This window comes from Gymnoscopelus braueri (genome assembly GCF_963280865.1).
Source record: "Gymnoscopelus braueri genome assembly, chromosome: 16".
Lineage (NCBI taxonomy): Eukaryota > Metazoa > Chordata > Actinopteri > Myctophiformes > Myctophidae > Gymnoscopelus > Gymnoscopelus braueri.
Genome location: NC_137616.1, coordinates 39315462 through 39338147, shown reverse-complemented (window position 1 = coordinate 39338147; position 22686 = coordinate 39315462). Strand labels below are relative to the sequence as shown.

Here is a 22686-nt window from a genome sequence, read left to right as displayed (position 1 = left end):
TCTTCTGCAAAAGACAGGAAGTCATTAGAAGTGATCCTTCACAGCGATACTTTGGGATCTTCCACGTCAATCGAGAACTTTTCTGCTTTTTCCTTTTTAATGTTTTGGGTTTTTTTCACACAGAAACCTCCTCTAGCACTTTATGGTGAAAATAGTCATTTTGTGGGGTACCTATGTACAATATATATGCCTGCAATTTGACTTTATGAATGTTGTCCTCATATGGGAGGAAAAATAACCTGCAAAAAAACCAATAAACAGATATATATAAGAAAATAGTCATTTTGTTAACCAACACAGTGTTCGTTTACCTCGGAGAGCATACAAAATGTACCCATGAGGATTGATTAAATTGACAAACAAATTTTGCTGCAAATAGTTATTCCTCAAAATGTTTTCTAAATGTTGATGGTTTACAAACTCATATTTGAGCCCTCCATCTGATCATCTTAATACATACAGTATACTGTAGTGCACCAATATATCATATCTACACAGTAAAATCCAGAGTATTAAATCAAGCGGTCCATTTGTACACTCTCAGAGTTAAATGAACACTCAGGATTGTGCAGTGTATCATGTAACTGTAAATGGTTATTCATGTTATAATACTGATGGGTCTTTTTTCCTGAATGTCCACTTACAGACTGAAGTGAATGGCGACATCACCTCGTTGGATCTGACCAGCCTGATCTCACAGCAGGAGTATGACCTGGCCGTCACACCTGTCTATGACGTAGGACCTGGAAACCCCATGCTGAATCAGGCCATCACAGGTTCGAATGCCATTGTTTACCCATTAATAACTTAAAACGCATGTAATTCCTACAGTGTTTGACACCGAAAGTCAATGTTTGAAAATCGTCACTGTCGGGAGGAAAACGTGTATGTACCTTTTCAGGAAATGGAAAAAAATAACCTGAGTTCCAATGGATCAAATGTAGTTTGTAATCTAGTTACGAGCCCTTGTTCATACGTTTCATTGGTTTATAAAACCCACTGACAGACTTAACCGCTTTCAACCTGGTGTCCCTATTTTGGCAAAATAATATTTTGGAAAATAGCAGATCTACAAGCTCACAGCACATTGATGCATTGTGAGCTAGTTTGTGCAAAATGCGATCTCACTTTTGCGTGACATTGTCATGCAATGATGTACAGGCCATTCATTTATGATAAAACTAGAAGTTCTGCCTCTACGCGGGCAGAATTCTAGTACCCCCCCCCCCTAACCCCCCCCCCTAACCCCCCCAAAGAGGCCGTGACCTACAGACACGGCGAAGGAAAACTGTGAAGCCACAGCCACGCATGCAAGATGTTGCACATGAACTCTGCAGCCGCACTGAGGCGCTCCAACACAAACACTCTGACATTAAGCTTCACACAACAAACATCAGCAGCACACACAACATTCACCACAATGACAAACAAATTACGTCCGCGCAAAAATAAGCGAGGGCTCGCTTATTTTGGGGTTCAAAAATCGTGGGATAAAAATTTCCCCCAAAAAAGTTTTTAAATAAATAAACAACGCATCGCATCGCGTCCTGCCGTCCTCCCTCTCTGTCCATCTCCTTGTCTCCCTCTCTCTCTCCCCTCTGGCCCTCTCTCTCTCCCTGTCTTCCTCTCTCTCCCTCCCTCCCTCCCTCTCTCTCTCTTTCCCTCCCTCCCTCTCTTCCTCTCTCTCTCTCCCTCTCTGTCTCTCTGTCTCTGTCTGTCCGTCAGCGAAAATTCTCTCTCGCTGTCCGCCCCTGCCGGTTCTCTGATTTTTTTTTTAAAATAGGCTCTGTCATGATTAATTGACCACACATATGAAGTGAAACAACTAAATTCTATCCAAACGATATCTTATAAGTAAATTCCGTGCCTCAAAGAAGAAGTTTGAGAGCGTTTTATAGCCGAAAGTAAGAAGTGAAGGCACTCGCACCCTGACTCGCACAAACAACAATGGCTGCCGTTCGTCTTTTGTCGGCTACACTCGGAGCCATTCGGGCTCACTCGAACTCGCCACCTGATTGGCCAACTTTTGCTGTCAATCACAGAACGATGAGCGACGACGCCATGTCCAGGTGTTGTAAGCGTGAAGTGGGTGTAAATTGGTTAGAGAAAGTGCGTCGACGCATGCGCAGTGCGCAGCTTTGTGTTTTTTCATGAAGCTGGTTGCTTGTTGCTCGCGCACGATCTGGCAACAGCGGTGCATACGCATGCGCAGTGCGCAGTTTTAGATTTTTTTGCCCCGCTTTGTACCACCAATTACAGATTACAGCCAGTTTGCGGATTGTAGTATAGATATAAAAAAAGATTAAGACTATATACAACCAACAAACCCAGTGCTTGAACAGGATTTCACAGGTTCAAATCCTATTTCGCTTAAATTATTACTCCACCTGACTCAATTACACCCAAAGTCACAGATGTTTTGTGTTACGTAGCACTTTCAGTGGACGAATTACAACAACAAACCCAAAAACTCGCACAGGCAACGGGTTCAAACTTTTCTGGCGTACCTCTTTGCTAATGTACAGCAGATCCTGCATGGTAAATGAAGAGTCATGTACAAAAGACCATAACGTGATGAGCGTTTTATGAGCGGCGTGACATCACTTCCCTTCCTCAACAATCAAACACTAAACGTCTTTAAGCCCAGAGGACAAGTTGAGCTTTCATTGCACATGTCATGGACCGATGCGTGCACGTGTGCATGTGTGATTTAACGTGCAATCATTCACTATATGGGGCTCTGTTCATCATTAATCCCAGGTGAACTTGTTTTGAACATTCTCTCACACCAACACACACTCACCCACACACGCACACACACACACACACACACACACACACACACACACACACACACACACACACACACACACACACACACACACACACACACACACACACGTGCACATTGCCAGCACGTTGCATTGTGCACTTAAAAGCCCTTTTTAGATAAATACTCCTCACATGGGAAGCAGCAGGCACTCTGGTTAAACGCTCTTAGCTCATCTCTCAAGCCTTCCTCATAATCACCTTACCCCTCCTCTTCCCCCTCCCTCCCTCCCTTCCCGCCACCTCCCTACCTTTGTTTTCAAACATGTGAGCAGATGTTGTTCCGGCCCCTAAGAACCTGCGCACCTCTGAGGTGACCCAGACCTCCTTCCGAGCCACCTGGGAGCACGGGGCCCCAGATGTGGCCCTCTACCGCATCGGTTGGACCAAGAGGGGAGAAAACAATTTCCAATACGTAGGTTGAAATTATTGCCCTGATTTAATGCACGGCAGTGGTTTTGTCATGCATAACAACACGCTAAATACGGGAAAGACCAGGTAGAAAGAGTGGGGATGATGTGAGATGTGGCTTTGAACCAAAGACATGGTGACACATTCTAACATGCAAACAGGTTGTTGAACCACCAAGATGCCTTTATCCACCGATAATGACTAAGTATCTAATGGCAAAGAGTACAATGGTCAGAGCCACATTGTCCAGACAATATTTCACTTCGATAAGAATAAAGAAGACTTTCTAAGACTTTTAATAAATCACCAACTGGCAATATCCAATGTATGCCTGAGGAAATAGTTCTTTATCAGATCAGTATCCGAATAGATGATGACGTACTTTATTCTCTCTCGCTCTCTCTCTCTCGCTCTCTCTCCTCTGCTATTTTTCTTTCCTTTTTGTCATGTTCTCTCTGATGCGCTCCAGGCCATTCTGAACCACGATGAAACCAGCCACGTTCTGGAGAACCTGGACCCAGATACTCCGTATGACGTCACTGTAACTGCCATCTACCCTGACGAATCGGAAAGCGAGGACCTGATGGGAATGGAGCGCACCTGTAAGCAAACCACACCCCCTTTCCCTCCCCCCCTACCTTTTCAACTCTATAACTTTATGAATGTCGTCTTTATTTTGATATCTCATTGCAGTGGTTCTCAAACTTTTTTAATGTCAAGGACCCACGTGACTCTGAGAGTGTACAAATGGTCTGTGACTCTCAAAGTCACAGACCTGTAAGGGTCCATTTGGAACCCCCTCAAGGAACCCTGAGGGCCCCTGGACCCCACTTTGAGAACCACTGTCTTATTGTATTTGTAATATTTCTATATCATATGCATTTTGGTTTATCCTTTATTGTCTCCGCCAGGCCGAATGGCATGGCGAGAGAGTATGTTTTGCACCCTGTCCGTCCGTCTGCGTGTCCGTGTGTGTGTGTCCGTCCGTCTGTGATCAGCTAATCTCCGGCACCATTGGCTTGATCGCAGCGAAACTGGGCACACACACTCCCTGGATGCCAATTCAGAACCTCTCCCCCACATTTTTATAGCGCCACCAGGAGGCCGCTTTTTGCAAAACTCATTTTTTGATAGTACTCCTACAGATTTTATCCAAATGTATCTCTATAGTCATGTGATCAAGACGCATCTGTTTGATCAAGTGATCCGTCCGATTTTTCACATTCCAGCCTGATTGGTGAACTCCGAACATTGCTGGCCCACACTATCATACCTGACCTGGCGGAGACCTGTGCTCCGAGGAGCACTTTTTCTCGTTTAATTTGTATCTATGTATCTTGCTGCTGATCCAGGATGATAAATTGTCTTGTTTTATTCTGTAACAGTATAATATACACTCTTAAGAGCCTCACAACAAACATGCATTTGAAATAACACTGTTTTTTTCAAACATCTCTTTCTAGTGCTAAAGATGCCATCTGGTATGTTATTTGAAACGGGGAAGGACGTTATAGTAATCTTCATATTCATGTCCATGTTTGTGGTTGGAATGGTAATGTGGACGATAATGAGTGTTAATGGAAGTAGCACACTTTTCTTTGCCCTTCATAACTGCATGTGCATTTGCGTGCCTCTAAATGCGTTCACACCGCAGGAAGCTCAGATGTTAAAAATTACATTAAAAATATATGGGAAAAAAAGTATATTTACAACAGCTGAACTTTTGGGTCCTAACAATTGTGGTGGTGTATAGGCTGCCAACTATATGTACAGTATCACTGTGTACTTGTTTGCCTTCCATTCAATCTCATTGAATGTCTAGTCAGCAACTTTTTACACCAATGTGCTAATTCTAACTTTGGGTACAGTGATACACATATTTGGCAGTCTATAAATCCCGCCACCACACGATGCTACGGTATATATCTATCTCTGTAATGATATTGGCACTACAGCAGACAGTTGGCGAGCTTACACTGAAACCACATCCATTTGTCTTTTCCCTTGGATGAATTTCCCCTCCGTATCATTTTGACTTCTCTTCTTTACAATTTACAATTTTTGCTCTTATCCAGAGCGACTTACAAGTCTAAAACATCAAGGGGGTTGCACAGTAATTTATTGCTACCGGTGTGAACACACAATCAGAGCAAATGCTAAAAAGTGTGAATATTGACCAGTAATATGGTCTGCCATGGGAACCTCATTGTCGGCCATTTTGTTTTAATACCATTGCCAACTGTGTTGTTTTGAAACCATCGTCAACTTGTCGCTGTCGACCATTTTGTCTCCACGTCATCTCTGATGTCACGGCCCATTTCATGTTGAAAACATCATGTGTCATGTTGTCACGCCATTCATCAACGTTCACACCAGTCATTGAATGAATGTCATCGTTGCACGTTTTATTTCTCCAAGAGGGCAAGGGTTCAAGTCATGGATAACCACTTCAACTCAGAACAAATATTTCCATCAAATGTGGGTCAAATAGAATTAAAAGCTGTTGACATTATGAGGTTATCGTAAAAAAAAGGAAAAAGAAGAGTACAAAGTTTCAATGAATGGGACTATTAATAGTAAGTTGAGCAATTCGTCAATTTCTTAAACGGTTAGTCTGAAAATACCATCAATGGCTTATAATTTCCAATTCAACTTTTAACCACTTAAACCACTGTTTAAGCACTATTTTATACAAGCTTACAACGCTTTGCATTCTAATGCATTGTCAGTTTGTAAATCTGCTATTTTAGAAAATAAATTACAAATCTGGAAAAATTCGGAAAATCTTTGACAAAAATAGGGACGCCAAGGTTAGAATGGTTAAGTGGCATTACCTAATTAAATTCTTAGGTTCATTGACTCCAACCCTTGCCTGCCAGAAGCTTCAATCTCAATGTTTTGACTCACTATACTGTGGAACCTCATCAATATATCATCATCACCATCATTACTCCATCCAGCTTCATGATCTATGACATCACCCAAGGGATTGTGGGAGTCGAGCTGCTGCCTGGGGCTTCCTGGCCCAACTTTCATGCCACTAATCCACCACCATTCTCACCATCATCATTATCTTCACCATCACAATCATCCTCATCATCATCATCATCATCATGATCCTCGTCACAGTTTCCACCATGAAGGTGTGCACGTTCTAACCGTGAGTCCTGTGTGTTCCTAGTGGCGATCGGCTCGCCCCAGAACCTGCACGTGTTCAACGCAACCACCAGCACCCTGACAGTGAAGTGGGACCACGCACCGGGTCCTGTCCAGAACTACAAGATCACCTACCAACCTGAGGCTGGAGGAAAGACCCTCTCGGTGAGTATGCCGTTATGTTATCGTTCGATGGTTGCCGCCTGCTGAAAACATCCAATCTTCAAGCTCACACTCGCCACATTGTGAACTTGTAGATATCCTGTTTCTGGTGGGCGAAAACCGCCATTCGACAGAGTATAAGTTAAGCATCACTCACGCATATGTCGTTACATTGTTACCAGAGCAACCAATGCAGATAGATCGACGATGTCTGAATACACAAATCTGTGTTGCAAATACCAGTGTGTACAAGTCAGTCCTAAAGATTGGATTTGAGAAACAAAACGGATTTGCCTGCAGTTTAAACAAAACCTACAGTGTATGTCCTCCATCAATTCGACCACTATTTATCCACGTTAGTCCACTTTAGATCACATGAATCCCTTCTATACATGTAGTACATACTGTAAAGTAATTGCTAATTTGTTATATCTAATATGAAGCCATGTAGAACATAGCTTCCGTGTTAGAGGAAACGGTTGTGTGCCATTTATCAGATGAGCTCATCCTATCCCAGATGTCTCATTTGAATTACAAAATCAACAACATAGTAGAGTCAAGTAAGTCTTCTTTTGAGAGTATCTTCCCTTTGCTTACTGTACACTGAGCTATTGTACTCGCGTGTTAGGGGAGCAGTTAACATTGACGGGGGACATCCCTAATTCGCTTTCGGCCAGCCGGTGTCAAGAAAAGGATGTATTAATATTGTATTAATGTCAGGGAAAGCCAGGGAGGTCTTCCAAGGTCACAGGATCGCGCTCCCTGCACACGCAGTAGAAACAAAGCTTCCATGGAGCCGGCGGTTTGTAATGTGAAATTTTCCCACACACGAGAAACGCGAGGGGACCTCCGCAACAATGACTTCAATAAAACAACTCCAGCCACCCAGTCAGTCAGGCAGGGGAGGAGGAACATCCAGATAGTACGTGCTCTTTCACCATAGTTTGGACATTTGGACCTCGACAGCCGCCAACGTCCTCGCAAGCGTATAAGTTTGTATACTTATACGAGTTTTTTTTGGCAGAGCAGATCTCCACATTCCAGCATTATTACCCAATACCGATCAGCGCTGCAAACGACTTGGAGCTTACCTTGAGGGAAGCTGCTGCTTGTATGAGAAGAATCCCACAGGGCTACGATTTTTTTTTATTGTGTCCTTTGAGATGTTATGACAGCATTACCCCAAACAATGTGTCAGTGACTGAGGCATGATGTCATGAGTGCAAATCTGTTTACTGCGTTTCTCATCCCCCAGCAGAATGTATTACGTATATCACAACACGCTTGGAACATCCCACCCGTACATCTGGTGTTGTCGCTTGTGGAATGGTTGTTATATATGATATATGATGATATGAACATAAATCATATATAATGTTTGTGGGAAATGAGTGTCTGATTCTGCACAGAACTCAAGCTGTAACAGGATTGAACCACTTAAGCTATATACTTAGATCTGCTACATTCACTAATTTGGAAAATATAGAAATAAATTGGGAGTTAATGTGGTCAAACTCTCAAAAAATTATACCCACGGTCATGGGCTACGTTGATTACATAGAGGATACACTACAATAACAAAGCCTCCAGCTTTCAAGCCACTGTCGGTTCCTTCAGATTTTGCGTCATTACCGCTCAGAACCAACCAACAGTCCACCATAAAAGTATTATTATATTAACTTGTGATATTTGTATCATGAGTTGATATAATAATACTTGCAAAATCCCCAAACCATTAAGGATATTTATTGCGTTTCATGTTGTCAAATTTAACATCTCATATTTCTTCCTGGACTTCACACAGCTTGTTTTCGCCCATGATGAGCGTGTTTACTGTATTGTATTCTGTCCTCGCCATGATGATATATTGCAGCATTGTTTTCTTAGGCTTTCCCGGAGGCCTAGTTGGATTCCCTTTCACACAGACAACACTTATTCATGGATAAATGGAGAGATTGTTCTCTGACGTTGTATTGTGAAAGTGCTGCCCAGTTCAGACGGATGGCATTAGATGAATAATCGGTCTTTTGGGAGTTTCCCTTTTGTTTCTCTAAGATTGGAATGAATGGGGGATGGGGGGATAAGTGATTACAGATATCGTGGCTGTTTTAATGAATTTTATAGATCTAAATTTAACGTTGATATTGTAATAGCAATACTAACAGTAAATCTGTATTGCCCTTTTCTAAAAGCAGACTTTACAAAGGGCATTAACAAGGCTTAAAATGAAGGGCAAGCATATATTATATACAGTATATGAGAAGGAGAACGACCTGCATTTATTAGATGCCAAGATGTCAAGGTTGCGTGTGAATGATGGCTGAGACAGTTTAGAGTTGCTCTTGGCTCCGGGCCGCATTGTTCTTGAGGTATTTTCTGCACTGTGGGCTGTGGCTGCGGCCCTGACCACGGAAACCATGTACACGTGTCATCCATTCGTCATCTTACTGTGACGAATGGTCCCCTTGTTCTAGTTGAAACACTGTCAAACAAAGTCACAACAAGTCTTTCCGAGACGTTAGACCCACAGATTGCTTTAGCTAGTCTGCCTGATGCCCGACCGCATGATTCATCGTCTCCGTTCAGTTTTCAATGTTCACTCACTGTCCGACGGTCTGGTTAGGTTCTGATATTTGAATGTACAGCGCTTCTCATCCGCCTATTATTTAACTGGGGGGAGGCGACTAGGTAGCATCAGCCACTACTCCTGAAACGTGATATAAAATATGTTAAACGAATCACCCAAATACACAAAAAGACAGACAGACAGACAGACAGACAGACAGACAGAATTGATAAGTCTGTTTATTGTAATGTTTAGTTCAACAGAAAAGAAACTGTTGACGTCGTGTGTCTGCACCTTTTTCAGTTGAGAATACATGGTTGTTATAAATGTCATGGCTGGTTGGTTGATAACATGTGACACTATGGTTTCACGCGGCCATACGTAGATGAGGATTTGTTAGATTGAAACATAATGTCAGGACCCGACATTAGCTACGTAACCTGTTGACAAGATCCAAGTAGCCTTCCCACAGACTCTGGATGCGGTCCAGAGTCGCATTAGCCAGGCTATTGCTCAGCTGCCTTGCCAGAGAAACTTGAAGCTAGTTAATTCTGTCTCATCTTGAAAAATCACATATTGACTTTATTGTAGTACTAGAAGGAGCAGTAGCAGCAGACAACGGTGCTATAAACAGTATTGGCAGTTATGCAGCTGATGCGTCACGATTTTTAACCACTTTCACCACGTTGTGATCTTCAAGTTCATAACGTGTACTGTCAGGACCCATTGTGAGCTTGTAGATCAGCAGTTTTTTTTTATTCAAAATGTTTGAATAGGGCTTACGTAGTTACATTTAAAAAATTATGTATCTATCAAAAATGTGTTTGTGTTCGTATTTTGTGCTTATAAGTTAAATGTTCTCAAATAGAAACGTTGACAAAATATCGGTAAAAACATTGGTGCATTGGTAGTCGGTGGTCTAGGACTAAAATCGGTATCGGACACAACAACTCCCATCGGGCTGTACTGACCTGTTTTTTCCTCACAGACCCAGGTGGGAGGGAAGAAGACCAGTGTGATCCTGCAGAAGCTTACCCCTGACACACCTTACCGCATCACCCTGGCATCTGTTTATGCCAACGGAGACAGCAGGAACATCTCTGGACAAGGAAAGACCAGTAAGAAGATGTTTTTTTATTTGTTTTTGTTCATCCTATTTATAAGGAAGTGATCTCACAGCCAGTATCTCCCAATGTACCTCTCATCGCAATGTACCTCTCATCCCAATGTACCTCTCATCCCAATGTACCTCTCATCCTAATGTACCTCTCATCCCAATTTACCTCTCATCCCAATGTACCTCTCATCCCTTGTCTGCTTTTCATCATCAACTGAACATTGATTACAGATACGGCCTTTCGGTAATGCTCTCTCTACATCATACAATTACACAAATTTCAGCCTTGGAGCTGCCTAGATCAACTGATTCTTCTATTGATAGCAGCTGAGGAGCTGCCGCTTCCACAGAGCAGTTGTGTGTCTTGCTAAGTGGCACCTCAGCAGCTGTTGTGGGAATGGAGAGTGTTGTTGTCATGCACTCTCCCATTCACCCATGCCAATCTGGATAGTCAAACCCACCAACCTTCTGGTCACAAGTCCCAGTTTTCTAACCTTGAGACAGCTTTGGACCAATCGTGCATTTTAAGAATGTCCCTGTGTACAGACGACTTGTACCTTCTGTGTAGTATGGGATTTGGACCAGTGACCTTCTTGTGAATCTGGCCAGAAGCCCATTTCTCTGGTGTTTTGCCGTGTTCCATCAGAGCCTCTGGGTGGCGTGAAGAACCTGCAGGTGTTGAACCCCACCATGAGCACTCTTGATGTGAGCTGGGAGCCTGCCGAGGGGAAGGTGACGGAGTACAAAGTGCTTTATGTGCCCACCGCTGGAGGAGCTGAGAGCATGGTAGGACTGGTAGGAACCAGTCAGATTAACTTTAGACACAAATACTGTATGCACAGTCAAATGCTGTCCTTTCTCAATGAATGTGCAGAAATGCATAGGGTCCCAATCGTGAAATCTGAACCTACAGTACACCCTTGAAGAAGAGAACAACGTACTGTACAACTAGAGTCTTCTGCAATTCACTAGAGTCTTCTACAATTCACCACAGTTTGGATTTAAATGGATTGCTCAAGGGCACATCTGCAGTCCCTTATACATGTCCTCTGTTACAACAATCAGGAACAAGTGTCAGGGTCTACCACCAACACTGTGCTGCAAGGCCTTCTACCCGACACGCTGTACACGGTTTCACTGGTGCCGGTCTACGCCGAGGGAGATGGCAAGAAGATGTCTGAGAATGGAAAGACAAGTAAGACTGGCTCACTCATCAACTCCCAAATGACAAAACTCCAAATTCTGCCTTATTACGAAAGTCTTCTTCTTCTTTTGGCTAATTCCCATCGGGGTTGCCGACAGCAGATGATCTGTGTTTGATCATCTGCTTCTGTTCTCTGTATCTTCCTCGGTCACTCCAGCCACCTGTCTGTCCTCTCTCACCGAATCCATAAACCTCTTACAGTACGTTTTAACAGCGGGCGACTCTCCGGACGATCGCCGGACGACATCGTCCAAAAGATAAATGAAATCCATCTTTTCAGATCAACATCGTCCCCCCGCCCACTTCGCCTCTTCGCCCAGCTATCGCCAGTAGTTTCCGGCTCTAATAGACATATAATGCACTTCCGGAGAATACTCTCCTGAATCGCCCGCTGTTAAAACGCACCGTTAGGCTTTCCTCTTCTCCTCTTGCCCGGTAGCTCCATCTTCAGCATCCTTCTCCCAATGTACCTCTCATCCCTTGTCTGCACATGTCCAAAACATCTCAACCTCGCCCGTCTTGTTTTATCCCCAAACCTTCTCATTTGGGCTGATCCTCTAATGTAGTCATTTCTGATCCAGTCACTGAGAATCGTAGCATCCTCCTATATAAATATATATATATATATATATATATATATATATATATATATATATATATATATATATCGTAGGCACTCCTATATATATATATATTTATATATATATATATTCTGTCATTCATTATACCTATATTATAATGAAGTGATTCCCTGATTATCAAAATAATTATACAACACTATTATTACGACTTGTACAACTATTATTTCAACTGAACCAAAACAATACAATTATATGCATGCAGATATGTACTTAAAGGGTGCACGTTCAACAGTGCAGAATGCATGGGTGTCATTAACAATAAACCTTGTAACGGTAGGATGACAACTCTTTCGTCGTTATCCTCCCAGCTGCTGCCAGCGTGAAGTGACATGGTGACTGTTGCTGGTCTTGTGGTAACCGGAATTTGTGCGGACTAGTTGTACCTCCTGTGTATTGTGGGATTTGAAACGGTGACCTTCATGTCTCTGGTGTTTTGCCATGTTCTATCAGAGCCTCTTGGTGGAGTGAAGAACCTGCAGGTGTCGGACCCCACCATGAGCACTCTTAATGTGCGCTGGGAGCCCGCCGAGGGAAAAGTGAAGGAGTACAAAGTGCTGTATGTGCCTGCCGCTGGAGGAGCTGAGAGCATGGTAGTCAGCTTAACTTTAGACACAAATACTGTATGCACAGTATACAACTAGAGTCTTCTTCAATTTCACCACAGTTTGGATTTAAATGGATTGCTCAAGGGCACTTCTGCAGTCCCTTATACATGTCCTCTGTTACAACAATCAGGAACAAGTGTCAGGGTCCACCACCGACACTGTGCTGCAAGGCCTTCTACCCGACACGCTGTACACGGTCTCACTGGTGCCGGTCTACGCCGAGGGAGATGGCAAGAAGATGTCTGAGAATGGAAAGACAAGTAAGACTGGCTCATTCGTCAACTCCCAAATGACACAACTTCTTATTACAAAAGTCTTCTTCTTATTCTTTTGGCTAATTCCCATCGGGGTTGCCGACAGCAGATGATCTGTGTTTGATCATCTGCTTTTGTTCTCTGTGTCTTCCTCGGTCACTCCAGCCCACCTGTCTGTCCTCTCTCACCGAGTCCATAAACCTCCTCTTAGGCTTTCCTCTTCTCCTCTTGCCCGGTAGCTCCATCTTCAGCATCCTTCTCCCAATGTACCTCTCATCCCTTGTCTGCACATGTCCAAAACATCTCAACCTCGCCCGTCTTGTTTTATCCCCAAACCTTCTAATTTGGGCTGATCCTCTAATGTAGTCATTTCTGATCCAGTCACTCCTAATGAGAATCGTAGCATCCTCAATTCTGCCACGTCCAACTCCGCCTCCTGTCTTATTACAAAAGTAACAAGCACTAAGTATAAATGCAACATCACATACTGTACTGAACATACATTAGTCATAAACGACCAGTCTTCTGCTGATGTCCATTTAGCAGCTCCACTGCAATAGGCTAATGTCTCATTTGTACTTAGTTGCATGCTGTTGTCGCGCACTGACATTTGCCAATCTAGGTCACAACGCGTCACACTGGGATGCTTTGTGAGATTGTATATCCGCTATTTTCAGTACACAACACGATGCCCAATTGGGTGTAACTCAGGCTTAAGTGCCTTGCTCAAGGGTGACTTAACAGTAGTTGTTTTGGGGAGGGAGAGCTATTGTCATTTACTTCAACACATACATTATGCTAGCTAATGCTGTACATTCAAACCAACAACCTTCTTAAGACAACCTGGCCAATCTTGCATTCATCCTGACAATTTGTGCGGACTAGTTGTACCTCCTATGTGTTGTGGGATTTGAAACGGTGACCTTCATTTCTCTGGTGTTTTGCCATGTTCTATCAGAGCCTCTTGGTGGAGCGAGGAACCTGCAGGTGTCGAACCCCACCATGAGCACTCTTGATGTGCGCTGGGAGCCCGCCGAGGGGAAGGTGACGGAGTACAAAGTGCTGTATGTGCCTGTCGCTGGAGGAGCTGAGAGCATGGTAGGACTGGTAGGAACCAGTCAGCTTAACTTTAGACACAAATACTGTATGCACAGTCAAATGCTGTCCTTTCTCAATGAATGTGCAGAAATGCATAGGGTCCCAATCGTGAAATCTGAACCTACAGTACACCCTTGCAGAAGAGAACAACTTACTGTACAACTAGAGTCTTCTGCAATTCACTAGTCTTCTACAATTTCACCACAGTTTGGATTTAAATGGATTGCTCAAGGGCATCTCTGGAGTCCCTTATACATGTCCTCTGTTACAACAATCAGGAACAAGTGTCAGGGTCTACCACCAACACTGTGCTGCGAGGCCTTCAACCCGACACGCTGTACACGGTTTCAGTTGTGCCTGTCTACGCCGGGGGAGATGGCAAGAAGATGTCTGAGAATGGAAAGACAAGTAAGACTGGCTCACTCATCAACTCCTAAATGACAAAACTCCAAATTCTGCCTTATTACAAAAGTCTTCTTATTTTGGCTAATTCCCATCGGGGTTGCCGACAGCAGATGATCTGTCTGATCATCTGCTGTTCTCTGTGTCTTCCTCGGTCACTCCAGCCACCTGTCTGTCCTCTCTCACCGAGTCCATAAACTCTCCTCTTGCCCGGTAGCTCCATCTTCAGCATCCTTCTCCCAATGTACCTCTCATCCCTTGTCTGCACATGTCCAAACCATCTCAACCTCGCCTCTCTGGTTTTATCCCCAAACCTTCTAATTTGGGATGATCCTCTAATGTAGTCATTTCTGATCCAGTCACTCCTAATGAGAATCGTAGCATCCTCAATTCTGCCACCTCCAACTCCGCCTCCTGTCTTATTACAAAAGTAACAAGCACTAAGGGGCACAGTCTAAGTGGCACAGTCGGTAGCACTGACGCCTTACAGGTAGAAGGTCCTGGGTTTGATTCCCGCCGGGGACGCTGTGGGCGCTGGGGTCGTGTCCTCTCCTCCGCATCATCAGTGCCCAAACCCTAGGTGGGGTTGGCGAAAGGGCCTACTCTGTGTGGAGTTTGCATGTTCTCCCCGTGTCCCTAGGGTAGTTACCCTCACTAAAAACATGCAGTAATCCTGGTCTCTATACTGCCTCCCCCTGGTCAGCCGGGGCGCCTGATGGAGGGGAAAGGAACTGGTTGGAATAACGTGTTCCTTTCACGCGCTACATCCTACCGGGGAAACTCCCCCCTGTCAGGTGATAAGAAGCGGCTTGCTAGCTCCTCATGCATGCGTTCTGGGCTCTCCCTAGGCTGGCAGAGGGAGTGTAGCGGCCAGGATTACATAGGCAATTGGCACTGGGTGAAAAAATGGGTTACAAAATTGTGGGATAAAATTATATTAAAGACAGGGTGCTGTGATTTTCAGAGATCCCCCCCCCTAAAACATAATCATCAGGTATTATGGTTATACTAGGAGGAAGATTTAAGATGGATTTAAAGTGTACAGAAAGTGTTATTTAATTATGTTTTTATGTGGACACGCCTCCAGTTCATTAAGTATACCTGGTTCTCACCTTAGCACCTCCTCCACCACCTTAGCACCACCCACCTGTCCTAGTCCCTCCTCCTCATGCCCACACCTGTTGTGTTATGATAATGAGGGGTCAGGGTATAATTTTACTGTGTCATTAAAGTGCTGTTTTTCTATTGGCACGTTTGACCCTCAAGGTTTCAGCCTCCAGGAAGAAACTCAAAACAGTCAGAGAAGACATAAAACACCATAAAAACACCACCCGGGGGCTTAATGAAGTTCTATCAACCTCATAGACACAGAAAAAGTGCAAAGCCATGGCACCACCTCTTTAAAAGAAAAGTAACAAGCACTAAGTATAAATGCAACATCACATACTTTACTGAACATACATTAGTCGATTAATAATGTCCATTGAGCAGCTCCACTGGAATAGGTTAATATCTCATTTGCACTTAGTTACATGCTGTTGTCGTGCACTGACATTTGCAAGTCTAGCTCACAACGCACACGTCACACTGGGATGCTTTGTGAGATTGTATATCAGCTATTTTCAGTACACAACACAATGCCCAATTGGGTATAACTCAGGCTTAAGTGCCTTGCTCAAGGGTGACTTAACAGTAGTTGTTTTGTGGAGGGAGAGCTATTCTCATTTACTTCAACACATACATTATGCTAGCTAATGTGTATATCCAAACCAACAACCTTCTCAAGACAACCTGGCCAATCTTGCATTCATCCTGACAATTTGTGCGGACTAGTTGTACCATTGTACTGCTGTGGGATTTGAAACGGTGACCTTCATTTCTCTGGTGTTTTGCCGTGTTTCATCAGAGCCTCTGGGTGGAGTGAAGAACCTGCAGGTGTTGAACCCCACCATGAGCACTCTTAACGTGCGCTGGGAGCCCGCCGAGGGGAAGGTGAAGGAGTACAAAGTGCTGTATGTGCCTGCCGCTGGAGGAGCTGAGAGCATGGTAGGATGTTCATTACGCTGATGACGACTCGCACTACACTTGACATTACATTACAGTTACAAGATCATTGAGTTTTAGTGCATTGCGAGTGTGGAATGATTAAAAAGAAAATCCCTGGTTGAAAGATTTTACGACCAAAATTCAAACGTCTATTCTTATACTGCTAATGCATGTCCTCTCCTGTTGTACTAATCAGGACACAGTGTCGGGGTCTACCACCAACACTGTGCTGCGAAATCTAAAGCCTGACACGCTGTACACGGTCTCACTGGTACCAGTCTACTCCGAGGGAGACGGAAAGAAGATGGCTGAGAATGGAAAGACAAGTAAGACATCCTCACTCAAAAGCTCCTAAATGTGCTCTAGTGCCGAATTCACACCAGGTAGCTATTTCAACCACTGCATTTTTCTACTAAATGGGTGTGTGCAAAGGCTTATGTCACCTTTGTGTGTACATCTAGTCCACCCCTAGTTTCAACCACAGTGTGCTTTTGGTTGGCTGCAGCTCTGCCTTGCTGCACAGCGGCAGCTGAAAAGTTGAACTTTTCTCACCGTTGCTGCACCACTTTTTGCTGGCTCTGCCTCCTGGGCAGCGCTCATTCCTCACCATAGACCAGTGGTTCCCAAACCTTTTAGCTCAAGACCCAAAAGAGAGATTAGATGTTTGCCCGGGACCCAAATTAGTGAAAATAGCAGATCTACAAGCTCACAACGTGTTGCTTCGCGCAGCGTTGTGAGCTTGTAGATCTGCTATTTTCACTACTTCTTACACATTTCTTTTTTGTATTATTTATTGAAATTATTCTATTTTCTGGTTTTATTTGTGAAATACTTTAGAAAAATTTTGGAATTGTTTTTAATTGATGAAAAGTTGGGATTTTTTTAAATTTAAACTTGAAATTGAAAGTTGTGGCAGATTTTATTTGTCAAGCTTAGGAGAGAAGACAGAACACTGTATAATTCTGAGCTGTAATTGAATGTGTTATGTGAATATACTGAAAACATGCTGTATAAGCGTAAAATGGTGTCTTAATTGGGCGTTAAGCCGCCCGCCCATTGATATCTCTGAGCTGAAATGACATTGACCTCTTGACCAGGGCCGTTGGGAGGAGCCAAGAACCTGAGAGTGACGGACCCCACCATGACCTCCCTCACCGTGCACTGGGACCCTGCTGATGGAGCGGTCCGGCAGTACAAGGTCTTCTATGTCCCAGTCGCCGGTGGCCCAGAGGAGATGGTGTGTATACATGGATGAATGCACTGCATACTATCAATGAAGTTACAGAAATCCTTCCAATGAGAGCTGATTTTAATACCTTTTAATAGTGGCTTTGTTCCCGCAAGAGACATGCTAGTAGTTTGGTTTACAATACAATGCAGTTCCACGGTGTACAAAATACTGCAGCACATTACCAATTTTGCACTCTACCTCTTTCCACATGTCCCAGTCACCTTATGAAAAATCCTTTTTGATCCTTCTCCTGTCCTTCATCTGTCATCTGATATTCCACATGTGGTCTCAGTTCCATTCCTGTGGAGAACCATTAATACAGCCAGGTGTCGAAATCAAAAATGTGTCCCTCGTTAGACGGCTAGAGTAACACCCAGCATTGAGCGTAATTTATGCTTTGGCGGAAAAGTGTCAAGCATGGACCGTATTTTTCGCCGAATCATAAATTAGTGTAGGCTTTAGTCTGGGGCCCCCCACGACCGGAGCTGAGCACCACTTACTCAAACCAACTATTTTTACAACCCTGTTTGAATAGGAACAAGTCCCTGCAGGCACCCATACCGTTGTCCTCAGGAACCTGAAGCCCGACACTCCATACACGGTGTCAGTGCAACCCGTCTACCCCGCCAGAGAGGGCAAACGCCAGTCCGAGAATGGAAAGACATGTAAGTCACATGGGAACATATATGTGGGGATGTAAATCTATCACATACTTGGTTAAGCCTTTTTGCCTTCTTTAAAAGACCAGACTTTAAGCGACCGCCCCCCTTTATCTTGATCATGCCTTATTAGTATTCATTAAATTACATTATATTATTATTACTTTTTATCCGTCTTGGTTTTTATTATATCCCTTATGCTATTGTTGTGTCCTGTTTGCACAGTTTTTCAGACCTTCCCACGCTTTCATTTCCCTGTACCTGTATGAGTTGTGACAAATACATTATCTTTGTCTGAAGTTATCTGACTTGATTGGAAGTGGTATTGGTTTAACAAGTAAGGAAATGGAGGTATTTTCTCGTCCCCAGGGGAGGGGCAATTACTATTACTGCTTCACCCAGCAGAAGGCTGCTCAGAAGGCTCAGATGAGAGCACAGGGGGGAGGGTGTTAAGTTTATTGCTCAGGGACATTTTGACACGTAGTCTGGGCGATTTTATATTTACAACTTTAGGAATCAATTACATATAATGCTGAAAATTATGATTGTTTTCCCTCTTACAGTGCCTTTGGGTGGAGCGAGAAACCTACAGGTGACCGACCCAACCTTCACCACTCTGGCAGTGAGCTGGGACCCAGCCGATGGCAATGTACAGGGTTACAAAGTCATCTATACTCCCACTGATGGAGGAATGGAGATTGTGGTAAGAATACGTCTCCCATCAAAATAATAAAAACAAACAAAATGAATCTCATCGCTGACGTTGTGACGTCACACTTGGTGACAGCGTAATCCCTCCATGTAACTCTCAAACAATAGCACCCACAATAACACTTAGAAAAACAAATCCCGTCATTGCAGGGATTGTGCTTTCACAAGCTTGACTTGAGAAGCTGAAATTGTAGTGTGTGTGTGTGTGTGTGTGTGTGTGTGTGTGTGTGTGTGTGTGTGTGTGTGTGTGTGTGTGTGTGTGTGTGTGTGTGTGTGTGTGTGTGTGTGTGTGTGTGTGTGTGTGTGTGTGCGCGCGCGTGTGCGTGTGCGCGCGCGAGCGGAACTTGATAATTAGAGAAACCAGGGGCTTGCCGTCAGCTCCATTGCGGCCGTGGAGTGGTTCAGGCTGGTTGGAAGTTAACACAGTGTGAACAGCCATGTAGTCACAACCCAAGCGCACGCTGGCGGCCACATTGGCCTGCTGGTGTGAATCTATGGCACGAGATGAAAGCCTTCCTCGAATTGGCTCGCTCACCCTACTGGTCTATGCCCACTGCCTCTCACTCTCAATCATCCGCTGCGTCAAGATAAACTGGAGAGGTTTTGACCAGAAGGAGGCGGAGGGCTTTTCTTTAGCGTGTCAGACTGCGAAGATGGAATCTGACACATTCCTCCCGTATCTACCAAGGCACTTGAATAGAGAAGCACATAATGTAGGGGAAACAATTGGCTACATGAGTGAAGAAAGCTTGGATGACAAGACCCACATGTTTCAGCTACCATAGCCTTCATCAGGTGTCATCTGTTTTTTTGAAGATGATTCATTTTCACGTACTGTCAGTGGTGGAAAAAGTACTTTACTTAAGTAAAAGTATCAATACTGCGATCTAGAAGTACTCTGTTCCAAGTAAAAGTCCGGAATTCAAAATTTACTTGAGTAAAAGTACAAAGGTTTTGGTATCAAAATGTACTTAAAGTACCAAAGTAAAAGTACTAAAATGTTTGAAAATAGCAGATCTACAAGCTCACAACGCGTTGCGATGCGACGCGCTGTGAGCTTGTAGATCGGCTATTTTCAAATAGCCTTGGTATAAAATAGGGCTAAAGTGGTTAATGTATGTTTTATATGTAATATATTTATATCTGCAAAGTAACTAGTAGGCTAGTCACTAGCCTACTAGCCTACTAGTCACTAGCCTACTAGTTACTAGCCGCTAGTGGAGTAAATGTACAATATTTGCCTCTGAGATGTAGTGGAGTAGAAGTAAAAGTATAGACAATTGGAAGTACTCCGGTAAAGTAAAAGTACCTCAAAATTACAGTACTCAAGGACACCAGTCGGGCACATAGTCGGACGTAGAGAATCAAACCTGGGACCTTTTGGTTATAAAATGGTCCGCCAGGCAACCCACTATACTCTATACTGTATAGTGCTCCATGAAGCTTAAAGCAGCAATCCATAGTTTCATGTCCTCTCCCGATGGAGAGAGCTAATTGCTACTTTAACACTTGGGATTCAAACCAGGGTTTTTTGGGTGGGAGACCAAACTCAGAGGGAATCCACTTTTGGCCTGGTGAAATACTGGACTTATGAGCTTCCGGCAGGGCTACTTGTCAACCAGTACCTGTGTCCTACCCCGACAGCAGGGTCAATAAGCAGCAGCAAATTTCACAATGGAAGAGTAGGGAGACCACCTCCAACTACTGCAGATGTATTAGTTATATTGTATTACCATACTCAAAATTACCATACTTAAAATAAGTTCTGGATTGCAACTTTAAGATAGTTAACTACCTGAGAAGCCTAAATTAAAAATGTATATTGTTAAGAAACATTTACTATCACTATCATTATTATCGGTATATAAAGACAGATTTTGCAGGGCAGTGTAGTTGTGAATTTCTACTCACAGGTTTACTGACTGGACATCTCAGTTTGGAATTTAACTCAGGGGATTGGACCTGTTGCTCCTAAACACTTGTGCACCCTGCTGTCCGGTGTATACACAGTAAAGTCCTCAGTGTTAATTAAACAATTTGTAACTCTGAGAGGGCGCAAATGTAAGACAAGTGTCCATTTGGTTACATAATTATGTTTACCGTCAGAGTTAAATGAACACTGAGGATTTTCAAGTATAGTAATGGCAGCATCTAATTCACCTTGTCTTCTCGCCCTTTCTGTTTTTTGTTTCTTTTAGGAGCAAGTCTCGGAGAGCACGACTAAAACTGTGCTGGAGAAACTTCTTCCAGAAACCTTTTACACCATCACTGTGATCCCTGTCTATGCAGAGGGGGATGGAGCCAGCCTGACTGACAAGGGCAAGACAAGTACGTGGGCCTTCGTAACACATTACAAACGCCTGTGAGCAACAAACAATGGGCTAATGTTTTTTCCGTTAAAGAAAAAAAAGGGGAAAAGAAAGAGAGAATATTGATAATATTAGGCTGAGTTTTGAATCTGACTTAATGGAAAAATGTAATGGAAACAAGCTATCTTCCCCATCCCCCCACCCCCTCCATTCTCGTGTAAGACATTTGGAACAAATTGCTCCCCGGATGCCAGTAATCCATGGCTAGACAACAGCTGTGTGACAACATTGAGCTGGACTGACTGACCAAAAAAAGTCTTCCCATCTCTAAAGTCTTCCAGTTTTATCTTCTTCTTATTTTCCTTCTTCTTCTTCTCCTTCTGCTTTGATTGATTGAATACTTAATTAGCAGTTTGCAAAAAGAAAGCACAGGAAAGTACAGTTCAATACAAGGTCTGCTAAGAGGATTTTAAACCCAAGAAAGCATATGGCTAGTTTCCATTGGGGTCCTTTGCACTCAATTCATCCATTCTCCTTCTTCTTCTTCTTTGTCATTGACTTCCTACTCCTCTGTCCTCAGAGCCCCTGGGTTATGCCAAGAACCTGCAGGTCACAGATCCCACCACCAGCACCCTAAACGTGCGCTGGGACGCGGCAGAGGGGAACGTGCGCGAGTACATCGTGATCTGGGTGCCAGCTGCTGGAGGGGAGCAGGATGTGGTAAGAACCTTCTCTCCAAGCAACCCGCTCCTCCTCTTTTTACTGTTTAAGGATGTTCTGTTTTGAACCGTCATTGTACAGTAGCAAGCTGACTGAGACCACATTCAAGCTCAGCGTTGTACTGATTTCTATTTTCATTAATGCCAAAGACATACTTTTTAACCTAGGCAGGAAAGTTCACCAACAACTTTCTTATTGGCACTTCTGTTGTGGAGACTGGCTTGATGCCGTGTGCGTGTGCTTGTGCGTGTGCGTGTGTGTGCACTCTGTTCCGGGCGTAACTCAGAAAGCGCCCGACTGTTCGGCCGGACTTAGCATTAACGTTTGCATTAACATAAAGCCAATATATGTGACAGCGAATGCATTGGAACAGAAAGTAGACAAAAGCAATAATACGGAAGTATGTGATGGCAGTAATGTTGGGATGGAGGAGGAGAAGGAAAGCATCCTTTCAAATTCAAAGAAAAGTGGGAGAGAACAGAAGGTACAGTGTGGGAAGTAGTTGTATGATGACCATGAACTGTATTCCCGACTTGCATTGTTCATGACATGCATGGCCCAGTGT

General features: G+C 43.7%; 1 protein-coding gene across 3 annotated transcripts in view; it reads left to right on the top strand.

Moving 5' to 3' along the window:
• The window catches only part of col12a1b (collagen, type XII, alpha 1b), a 142302-nt gene that overhangs the window by 55429 nt on the left and 64187 nt on the right, over nucleotides 1-22686 (top strand). For 2 of the 3 annotated variants that reach the window (XM_080453536.1, XM_080453538.1), the window contains exons 26-38: nucleotides 647-776; nucleotides 3105-3244; nucleotides 3710-3842; nucleotides 4704-4721; nucleotides 6422-6561; nucleotides 10113-10242; nucleotides 16352-16491; nucleotides 16688-16817; nucleotides 17589-17728; nucleotides 18258-18387; nucleotides 18945-19084; nucleotides 21291-21420; nucleotides 21982-22121. In XM_080453536.1, the coding sequence (XP_080309662.1) occupies nucleotides 647-776; nucleotides 3105-3244; nucleotides 3710-3842; nucleotides 4704-4721; nucleotides 6422-6561; nucleotides 10113-10242; nucleotides 16352-16491; nucleotides 16688-16817; nucleotides 17589-17728; nucleotides 18258-18387; nucleotides 18945-19084; nucleotides 21291-21420; nucleotides 21982-22121 (1641 nt within the window). The remainder of the gene's footprint in view (nucleotides 1-646; nucleotides 777-3104; nucleotides 3245-3709; nucleotides 3843-4703; nucleotides 4722-6421; nucleotides 6562-10112; nucleotides 10243-16351; nucleotides 16492-16687; nucleotides 16818-17588; nucleotides 17729-18257; nucleotides 18388-18944; nucleotides 19085-21290; nucleotides 21421-21981; nucleotides 22122-22686) is intronic. The other variant, XM_080453537.1, reaches the window with a different exon arrangement.